General features: G+C 39.1%; 2 protein-coding genes across 5 annotated transcripts in view; both read right to left on the bottom strand.

The window, feature by feature from the left end:
• The window catches only part of plpp5 (phospholipid phosphatase 5), a 7,218-nt gene extending 5,963 nt beyond the window's left edge, over positions 1–1,255 (bottom strand). Inside the window, exon 1 of the mRNA XM_014002565.1 lies at positions 1,116–1,255. The gene's annotated coding sequence lies outside the window, so the exon portion shown is untranslated. The remainder of the gene's footprint in view (positions 1–1,115) is intronic.
• Positions 1,256–1,878: 623 nt separating this feature from the next.
• nsd3 (nuclear receptor binding SET domain protein 3) overlaps positions 1,879–11,119 on the bottom strand; it is a 28,651-nt gene continuing 19,410 nt past the window's right edge. For all 4 annotated transcript variants that reach the window (XM_014002568.1, XM_014002570.1, XM_014002569.1 and 1 more), the window contains 9 exons: positions 10,604–10,806; positions 10,401–10,513; positions 10,176–10,322; positions 9,954–10,076; positions 9,434–9,550; positions 8,085–8,226; positions 7,886–7,992; positions 7,595–7,799; positions 1,879–5,978 (listed from right to left, as the gene is read on the bottom strand). In XM_014002568.1, coding sequence (XP_013858022.1) covers positions 5,713–5,978; positions 7,595–7,799; positions 7,886–7,992; positions 8,085–8,226; positions 9,434–9,550; positions 9,954–10,076; positions 10,176–10,322; positions 10,401–10,513; positions 10,604–10,806 — 1,423 coding nt within the window. In that variant the 3' untranslated portion in view covers positions 1,879–5,712. The remainder of the gene's footprint in view (positions 5,979–7,594; positions 7,800–7,885; positions 7,993–8,084; positions 8,227–9,433; positions 9,551–9,953; positions 10,077–10,175; positions 10,323–10,400; positions 10,514–10,603; positions 10,807–11,119) is intronic.

Raw genomic sequence — 11,119 nt, forward strand, 5'->3', positions numbered from 1 at the left:
ACACACACACACACACACACACACACACACACACACACACACACACACATATAAATCTGCAATTTGTCTTAGTCTCTTTCCAGTTGCATTCCTATCAAGTATTTGTCCTTTTTAAACTAGATAATACAGCTGTCAGAGAAATTATGACCTCAAGACTACTAAATACTTTAAATGCTTTTTACTCGACAGTATCAGTTACAAGTTACTGCTTTTAGTAAAGCACATACACCATTGCAGGCCTTTTAGCAAACCTGGGCTGAAATAAAAATAAACATTTCTTTGTAACTTAACATTTTTCTGGTGCAAAATGATTAATTTAAAATCCACCAGTCTGGATTTTAACCATGCCACAGCCCTGTGACTTCACTGATTCTAAGTGACATTTTTCTAAAGTGCCATCAGACAACTCTACACTGATTGAAGGATTTAAAAAAATAAAAGGTATAAATTAGTAGGGCTTCCAAAATGAGCAGTCTTTTTGATATCTTCATGTCCTCTGTGATATTTATGCATTTTAAGATCTTCCATACTTCTTATTAAAAYATTTTCTAAAGTAACGAGTCACTAAGTGACTATTTCTGTCCTCAAGGGTCAACTAACAGGCATGTTTTTATCTTTTCTCTGCTTCAGCACACCTGGTTTGAATGAATGGGTGATTAACAGAGCCACAGAAATTAAATTATTCCATTAAATTACCATTAAAGCAGGTGTGTTGGAGGAAGGAAACAACATGCAGGATAGTAGCCCTYAAAGACCACTACAAGTATTTTATACATCTGAAGTAATAATAATTTTGTCCTTTTATTTTAGGTCACTGACACGCATTAAAAATAAGATAATGATTAGCCAGTTCTCTACGAGCTTTAACTTATTGATCTCAAATTCCTATATAGACTAATTTACTTCCTCTTCCAGGCATATTAAATGGAAGTTTAATGTTTTTTTTTTAAATATATAAAGTCATTGTTAAATTAAATCAAATGATGCTCAGTCAAAGGACAGGAAAAAACAAGCTAATGAGTAGAGAGCTAAGCTAGCAAGCAACATCTGTCAAACCAGACATCTGGCTCATTTCCGCCTCGTCCATCACAGAATTTTAACTTTCGGAAGCATACCTCAAACAGACCGCGTCTTGTCTCCTCATCCTCGGGTTAACATGCTCCAAAGACACGCCACGACATCCCCTGCTGCTGGCCACAGGCAGTGGAATTCCGGCGTTTTTAGAGAAACCAAGATGTTACCGAGGATGTGAGCAGCGCGTGAAGCTCACGGGAGAAAGTCACACACATCCGGTTAGGATCTTCATAATAAAAGCACAACAACCTAACAAAAATTTCTCAGGAGGCTTTTTAATTCTCCAAATAAAATTTAAATAGTATTATTTACATATATATTTACATTACAAAAACTACTTCTGCATAACACTTCAGTATATTAATAAAACACCCGTCTACTTTAATGTCCATGTTTTGTTTTAATTTCAGTTTTATAAACAGGAAACACTTCTTTTTCTGATTTCACTGGTCTTGACGTGAGGATGCAAGAAGCCACGTCACATAAAGGAAATGTTTACAAGGGACCAGCTATGTTGTATGGCTTAGAAAAAGTGGAACAAAAAAAAAAAAAAAAAACGTAAGTTAAAGATGCTGAGGTTCTCCTTAGGCAGGAGGACTAAGATTAGGAATGAAAGATTCAAACAGTGGGAGATGGAGATCAGAGATGGGTTGGACATGAGATATATGGATGCTGTTAGTGAAGACATGAAGGTGAACAGTGAGATGGAGGATGACTCTGTTGTTCCTGAAAATCTTAAACTGAACCTGACCTGGGTTTGTCCAAAATCACAAGACAGATAAAAAGCTCCACAGAGTGCGAACGTTTCACTGAGACAGAGTACAGCTTTATTAAAGTCAAACTTCAAGCATGTCTGAACTCTTCAAACTGAACATTAGAATGGGCTGAAAAAGGGACAGAATCAATATTCTCAAATGAAAAGACAAGTCATGTACAAAAAGAAAAAAAAAAGAAGTGTCGTCTCAACAGTCACACACATTTAGAAGCAGAATTGTACAGGCAAAAAAGAGCACGCCACAGTAACATGAGTCTATGCAAATTCAAAGTATTTACAAGTTCCTCAACAATATGTTGTATGCAGTAACACAGGTTGAACAGTAAACCATGGCATTGTGTGTTCATCCACGTTTTAATTGAAGCAACACCAAGAGAGATAGATATGACCCCAGTTAGAGTTACTGTGAGCAAGTTTTCTACAAGTAAAAAGATGAAGAGTGCTTATGCAGATGAGTTTATTCCTTTATTCCAACACTATTTGACAGCATGTCAGGTAAGACCTAATGAGTCATTGCACCAAAACAAAAACAAAACTAAACAAAAAAGACATCACAGCGAACTGAAACATGCCCCTCTGACAAACAAGGGTGGTCCATCCTGGAAAATTAAAAAAACAAGTGAAAAAAATCCTCCTCGGGAATTTTTAAGGGTCACTTAAAATGAGAACRAACATGCTGTCTTTGCAAAAAATAAAAATAAAACATATATAAATGTGGTGAACACAGGGACAAATAAAGTAGTAATACTGCTGCTGTAACAGCTCAGCAGGGCAGAAGACAAAATGGCACAGAGGAAAAACAAAAATAAAGAGCGCAACCATGCCATCTGCAGGTACAAAGAAAAAAAAAGAACAAAGGCTTTCGGTTTTGCTGAATTTCTGTGCAACAAAAATAAAAAACATTGGCAGCTTTAAAACATCTGATGTTGGAAGCATGCATTTCAACTGAACAGTTTTCACCATAAAAAAAGGGATTTTTGAACAGTTAAATCAGAAATTAAATGATTTTCATAAACAATATGATGCCTCTGGTCCTAAATGTCTGCAGATAAAGCCTGTGGGGGAAAAATGAAATAATTTAACAAAAGGAGAAAACATAAGGAGCGCTGAATGCTAAAGAGCAAATGTGAGCATTTATATGTGGTCTTACAGCTTTTGGTTTTTAAGTACGTTTTAAAACTGCAACTCAATCTTCTTCACAGATTTACTTTTAACTTTGCAACCTGATTTTAAGAACCTAAAATTAAATTTTTCCAAATGTAGACAGAGTTTTTCTTTTGATTATTTGTTTAATATGCAACAAGTTTTAAACCCAGTGAGTGAACCGGACCGAAATCACGTTTTAATCAAGAAAAATAAAAACACTAACTGGTTTACAGAGTAATTTTTTTCCCTTGTTTAGATTTTAATGTTGTGTTCAGACTTAGCTGCCAGTTTATAAAAAAATAAAATAAAAAATGTAACAATTTGAGTTGAGCGTTTAAGGTTTAAATGTTCAGATACAACTTTTAATAATCATTACACATTTTCTTTTGCTTGGCCCATCAATGCAAATTTGGCATCAAAAAATGGAAAAAACAATAAATTAAAGAACAGAACGATTGTTCTTATAACTAAACGATTTCTGAATTGTTTCAAGRAAAACACAGGCAGCTGAGTGAATCTACTCTTAGCATTTAAATTCAACCTCAATCAAGCTGAGAAAACATGAAAACAATKGCATCATTTTACCCTGTGACTCCACGTTACATCAAAATAAAACCCAAACGCATCTTATTTTGAAAGGAAGAAAACAATAAAAGGGATCAAAGAAAAAAAAAGGTGTGATTACAAAAAAATTAAAAAAAGAAAGAAAATTACTTGTCGGGACCAAATCGTCACGAACGAACTCTCTGAAACAAAAACTTTACATTCCAATACTGAACTGCTTCACACTGCTTTAAACACCRATTACAGTGAGTCACGATACAGGCCGATGAGCAGCTGCTGTTACCAATGTGGAATCATTACACCAAATGTAAGAAAATGACTAGATACAAGCATAATATGTAAAACTCCGTGTCGTTTTTTTTTTTCTTTTTTTTTTTCTTAAATCTATTCTTACACCTCGGTGAGAAAGAACACAGAAAACTGCACTGGTGTTTGAAAAAAGAAATTGGTATAAAATGTGGTGCAATAAATACAAAAAATTTAGATTTGACAGATGAGCGATTAAAAACACTGTACAGAAGTTTCTGTTTGTACACTATACTGAACTAGATTGTTGTTACTTCTTTATATAAAGTCCAGCCTTGAGGATTTTCTCCTCCAGGTGGGAAAAAAAAGAAAAAAGTGCTTCTGGAGGACACAAACTTTTTTTTCCTTTTTTTATATGACGCTGGGGTGGCAGTTATTCCTATTTGTGAAAAASTGAAATAAAGTAGAAATTAGGCCACTTTCCTAAAAGAAAAAAACAAGACAAACCCAGCATTGACGAGATTTCTGACRAAAAAAGAAAAGAAAAAAGGTTACGACACAAATTTGAATTCAAACAAGAAAGAGGTATCCGTTTTGAAACACTTGTCATTTCTAAGTTTTTCTGCAAATCTGTCCGAGATAAACCGTGTAGCAACGAGCCGCGTGAAAGTGCTTTTCATAGACGTTTGGCAAAAACAAACCGAAACAAACCACGACTCCTCAGTAACAGAGCCGTCACAGTACACAAATGGAACATAAATTACTGAAATGCACTGCATCAAATAAAAACAAAACAAACAAAAAAAAACGTAAGGCTTTTTTTTTCTCTTTTTTACCAACACTGTAAGACAGCACCAGTGATCACAAGCTGGCCTCTTCAATCTACAACAACTCGGAGGACATGACTCTGAAAACAAAACCAAAAAAAAAAACATCTGGAAAAAATAAAAATAAAAAGAAAGATCGTTCAAAAGCAACAAGAGAGACGAGGCTTCGCTCTTCCTGATCTTTAAGTACTTTACAATATTGTGAGCCAATTTATGTACACGATGGCGAGTGAGACTGGCAATATGAAATCACAAGTACTTCTGTAATGTCATACCATTACACTATATACCATTATATTTCACCTTAATAGGACTATTTTCACAAAGAGGTCTGCGTAATGTTCAAACACCGAAACAAACAAACGTAATACGCCACTCACCGAGATGAAGTGAGAGAATCTGTCTGTAAACATTAACAAACGTAGATACTGTATATAATTATATTCATCTATACCCATAAGTATATTAAAACCATGTTTAAGGAAGATTGAAATGTAGTGTGGTCCTGGAAAGAAAAATTGCACAAAATTGGTCGTTTCCTCAGTCTACGAGAAATAGAAGAGATAAAAAGGACGATGGGTTTGTGTCAGGAGGCGATGAAGAGAAGCTCGTCCTCATCGCGTGTGAGATATCGACCACTTCCAGGAGGGTAAAAACGAGGAGGAGCAGCAATACGACGGTCCTCCTCTACTCCCCGCCTCACGGTTGTTAACTGACTACATTTTACATAAATTCCACAGCTTTAAAAATAAAAAGAAGATACAGAAAAGATAAGAAAAGACAAAAACGTGGCGGTCTGGACCCTCTGATGGGAACAGGCGAGCTGCAGAGAGTGAAGGTCGTGTTTTTTTATGGCCAGAGTGGAAAAAGGAAACAGCGCACATTTATGCCCGGTCGCTTCTCTGTCGTCACTCTAGCTGCAGCAGACAGCGTTGAGGTGTTCATCAGTTGGCTCTGAATGTTGGCCGTCACACCGGTCGAAAACAAACACAAACAAACACTGAATCCCACGCTGAGGTGCGMCGCTGCAGACCACAGAGCACTTGGCTGGGAATGAGGTATTGTAAAGAGCCGGGGGCGTCACTCTTTGGTCGGCTGGACCGCCTCCGGCTCCTCTTTGACCCGGGCGGGGCTCAGAGCGCGGCGGCGCGGTTGGGCCGGGCCCGAGCCCGAGCCGAGCGGGCTGAGCGGGTTGTGGCCGCTGCAGCAGGGGCGGCTGTCCAGGGAGGAGGCGGAGAGCGCCCCCGCCTCGTGGTCCCGGCAGAAGGAGCGGGGGCAGAAGTCACAGAGCGACGAGGCCGGCGCGCCGCACACGCTGCAGTCGTGCCACGGGCATTCCCAGCGTCCTGCACACAGGAGGAAGCGTCAACACAGAGGCAATCAGAGATTTAACCGACGACGCTCAACAAGAATGACAATCTCCACTCAGGATATTTTTACAACACTGGTTTAACTGTGTTTAAACTTAAAGAAATTCAAGAAGAATGCACCAAATTCAACCAGAAGGACCACAAAACGTTGTGCTATGCTACTTGTACCAGCAACTCAGGATACAGCCATCATCCCCACATGGAAGGAGTCTGTTTTCCACTTTTTCCAAACTAAGATGCTAGCTAACAGCTGGATTTGAGAGACGGGACGAGCTGAATTTCCCTGGAAAAAGGTGCAATCATGGACTTATGTCTGCGCCAAAGATTTTATGGGAGGTAAAAGAYCAAYACTGGACCACCCTGATCCCATCTCTGCACTTTATGTCCACAAACAGGTACAGTACTGAGGTGGTCAGGGGGTCCGGTGCACGGCAGCTGTGGCTACAATGTAGCTTACCACCATGTGTGTGAAAGGGTGAAGTGTAAAGGGCTTTGAGGTCCATATGGACTTGATAAGGCGCTACATAAGTTCAAGCCATTTACAGTAAACCTTATATTGTTTTTACTGAACTGATAGCTTCACTTGTAGCTAGGGTTGGGCGATAAATCGATTTAATCGATTAATTCGAGTTCGCCATTTATAAAGATTTAATTTTGGGAAAATCTGGATTTTTTTTCCCACTAGTGCACTCTCTGGAGCTTCTGTAGTTCAGAGATCATCTCACCTGCCCCTCAAGATGCTTGGTACACAACATGACAATATGTCAGCTAGCAGAGAGGATCTACTTTCCCTAAAAAGGCACTGTTTCTTCAGTTTTCTGGAACTGGTTAGGTTTCGCAACCTCAGACATGGAGCAACAAACACCTCCCCTCAAAATCTGCTTGAAGGCTCTTGCTACAAAAAGCAGGAGTACAACAAATTTGTTTCAACACCTGAAACAGAGGCACTCTGTTAAGTGGGAAACAAATCGAAAATCGAATTTGGGATTAAAAAAAATTTTTTTGGGCCATACCGCCCAGCCCTACTTGTAGCATCCATGCTAGCCTCAAACAGCAGTGTACAGCAGTCTGTCATACATACGGTGACATTACTACTTACACAAATTGTAAACATCAATAAGTTTCTTTAAATGACACAGAAGTGATGAAAATACACACAGGATAGATGTGGCAGGCTAAGCTATTGACCCTTTGCATGTGACRTCACGCTGTTTAGAGGGCGGCCCACTTCGCCAAGACAGACATCAAAACAACCTGTGTGTGAACTTCTGCAAAGCTAGTCACTTTAATTTGGTTGATTTATCTGTAAAAATAGTCATAGGGTGCAGCACGGTCAGCTGCACAAACAAAGAAACAAAACAAACCTGTCATTTTACTGTATACTGTTGAATTAGGGCAGAAGACCATCAGCCATAAGGACTGGAAGATTAAAGTTCATAAAATGTAAAAATCTCTGTGTAATGTATAATAATCATTTGAGAAAGCAGCAGATAAAGTATGTAAATGTTATGCGTGACATCACGAGTGGAGATCACCATTACTTTAAAACAAAGCGCATCTATAAGAGCTTAAAAAATAAACGTCGTCTTTACCGTATGGCGGCTTGGTGAGGTTGAGACACAGAAGGTGATATGCTTTCGGACAGTCTTTCCTGTCACACATCACCAGTTCTCCTCCTTCCCCACAACAAAAACAGAAGTACTCGTGCGTGTGYTTCCCCTCCATCCGGAGCTTCCGCTTCTTCGGCTTCATCTTTGCGTTCTTGGCCTTCTCCTCTTTCTCCACCACCACGGCGCTCTGGAAGAAAAACTAACGGCGTCAAGCACTCGGGTTCGCTCAAGGACAAGCGAAGTGTTCTGRGAGGAGGAGGTGAGAGCTCTTACCGTCGGCTGCACTCCGAGGAATCCAGAGCAGTTGTCAGATCCACAGTGACAGGACATCCTCCTGTTGCCCACACAGTGCAGGTTGTAGTTGAATGTCAGCTCTGCGCCTGTARGAACCAGAACAACTCACATTAACGACTTCTAAAACTTACTCGGCGCTTCGTGAAGATAAAAGGAAACACGTCTGATCTGAACTCACCGGCCTCGATGTCACTGAGGGCAAAGAGTCCGATACGAACGTCTCCGTTCACCGTCCACTTCTGGGTTTCACAGTTCGGGCTGCAGCTGTGGTTCATGAAGCGAGAGGAGTTTCCTTTTGGACCAGCGTCTATTACACGGTCCTGTCAGGAAACATGGAGACATCGGGGTTAAAATGCTCTCCACTCAGGAAAACTTGGCTGTATGAACGATGGATCAACATTACTTCTGCATACTTTCTGCTACTTTAGTCATTTATAATTCAAACTGTTCAGCTTATTCAGATGTTTGTTTTTTGCATCTTTTACACTTTTCTAACTATTTAACTTTCTTTTACAGTTATTTTTCAAAGAAATGCATGATGATCTGTTCAATTCATTCAACGCCGTTACTATTTTTAGCTAACCTTTTGACTTTTTTCTTTTAGCTTTTAACTCGCCTTTTACTACTTTTAACTTTTACCTAGCTWTATATTACTTTTAGCTTCTAGCAAGCCTTTTTTAATTTTTAGAAAAAAAATTATTTAAGGTAACCTGTTGCTACTTTTAGATAAMCTTTTAACACAATTAGCCTGCTTTAACTTCTAGATTTACTTTTGTTACTTTAGCTTTTAGATAGCATGTTGCTACATTTAGTTAAAAGTTCAATTCTTTTAGTATTCAGTAGACTTTTTTTTTACTTTTAATTAGCCTGTAGCTGCTTTTAGCTTCTAGCTAGATTTCTATTAGCTTTTAGGTAGCATGTTGTTACATTCAGCTAACCATTTAATACTTTTAGCTTACAGTAATTGTTTACTTTTAACTAGCCTGTTACTGCTTTGAGCTTCTAGCTTGACTTTTATTAGCTTTTAGATAGCATGTTGCTATATTTAGCTAACAATTTAATACTTAGTGTTCAGTAAATATGTTTTTCCCCCATTAACTAGACTGTTCCTGCTTTTAGCATCTAGCTTGACTTTTATTAGCCTTAAGACAGCATTTTGCAACATTTAGCTCGCCACTTAATTCTGTTAGTTTTCAGTAGACTTTTAACCATTAACTAGCCTGTTACTGCTTTTAGCTTGACTTATTAGCTTTTAGATAGATAGCATATTGCTACATTTAGCTAATCATTTAATATTTTTAGCTTTCAGCACTTTTTTTACTGTTGGGACTTTTGATAGCTAACAATTTTTCTGCGTTTAGCTCAGAGTTTGCTAGCTTCAAGCACTCTTTTTCAATTTATTCAGCAAATTCACTCAGTTTTCAGAAGCCACACAGATTTAGATTTAAAACTATACTTTTAAAAAAGTGTGAAACATTCTTGTTTACTTTATCATGTCAGTATTTCAGTGGCACTCAGTCGTGTTACCTTGGTGAGCGTGAGCATGTAGAAATTAGTCGTGTGATTTTCATGAGCTCGTTTGATTCGCTGCTGGCACTCCTCMGTGTCTATGACCTCTCCCACATACTCGATCACAAAGTCCCCCTGGAGAAAACGACAAACATCTCATTTTTATTTCTTTAGACGAAGCGGGGATGACCTTATCTGAAATTATGCAAGTGGGAGTAAGTGTTTGGATGAAGCGGGCAGAGTGGGTAAAAAGAAATATTTTGTAGGTCGTGAACTTCCTGATGCATCGAGACAAATAGCTCACTTCAGACTTGAAGCAGTTTGTTTTAGGTTGATCTCTACTTTGAATAGAAGTAAAATATCCATTTATTATTTGAGACTGTAWAACACAAGGTAAACGACAACACCTTTGTTGTTTATCAAAACTGAGTCACTCAAAACAAAATGGAAGGTTAAATGAAAGAACTGGTATTGAGTCATAAAGTGGACGTTTTTTTTTTATTGGGAGACGAGTCTCGACATCAAACTCCAGACTCACCTTTCGGAGGGCTTGGTTTGTCCTGAGGCCCCAGCCGCACTCCTCAGTCTTTAACACCTCTGTTTCTGCGTACAACCGCTTGATGAAACACTGATTCTCACATTTGTCTCCTGCAGGGCACACCTGACAGAAACGACACAGGGATTACTAACTCAGTGCTGTAATTTAACATCTTTACTACTTCAGGGATTTGCTACAAAGAAAAAAAAAAAGTTGACAGACCTGTGGATGACACTCGTACTGCAGCATGCGGTTCAGACACTGGGAGTCGAGGCTGCAGGGATGCTCGTCTGTAGGTTTGCAGTTGCAGCGTGGGATTTCTGACAAGTCAGCCACGTGCATCTGCACTTTACCCACTGGCTTGTTKGACTGTTTAAATAAATAAATAAAACTGAATCATCTTTTATCTAAAATTTTGGTTGTTTTTAGAGGAAAAAAGTGTCAAACCTTGATGGATTTATACGGCGGAGGTTTGCGAGAGTTGCGCTCTTGCTCCAGGGCCTCCCTGCTCTCCCTTTGAGCCTTCAGCTCCTGAAACCTGCGTGCCGCTTCCTCCAGAGCTGAAACACGAACCAAACGTCTCAGAAAACACTTCTTCCTCCCTCAGCTTCAAAAGAACAAAACCACGCCGCGTTCTGGGTGCACGTTACCTTTCTTGAAGGTTTTGTTGATGTTTATCTGACCCGTGACAAAGTTCTTGTCGTTCTCCACGTAGGGGAAGACCCGGCCCTGGTTGATCCAGTAGTAGTCRTGTGAGCCGAAGAAGAAGACGGGGAAGTCGCCAACGTCGTGGCGAAGGCTCTGAATGTTTGACGGAACCAAACGGGGGTTGCAGATCTCCGCCGGCCACCACCTGTTGGAACGAGTCGGTGCAATGAGAGAAAAACTAACTGAAAGGAAACAATCACAGAGCAGGAAATCGATGATTACGCCCTGAACGTTTGATCAAAAATGTCTGCAGCTACTTAAATTTACCTACGAAAACTCATTTTTAAGAGGAAAAGATCACACATCAATCAGCCTTTTTAATTGAATTAAGGTTTCCACGTTTCTTAAAATAAACTGTATTTTCTTAAACAACTTAACTAAATTAAATTAAAGGAGTTATTTAATGATAAAGCACTGTTTATATTATATAATGCAATAATTGTTCCACACTTGATATA

Source organism: Austrofundulus limnaeus, unplaced genomic scaffold, assembly GCF_001266775.1.
Source record: "Austrofundulus limnaeus strain Quisiro unplaced genomic scaffold, Austrofundulus_limnaeus-1.0 Scaffold14, whole genome shotgun sequence".
In the NCBI taxonomy this organism is placed as follows: Eukaryota; Metazoa; Chordata; class Actinopteri; order Cyprinodontiformes; family Rivulidae; genus Austrofundulus; species Austrofundulus limnaeus.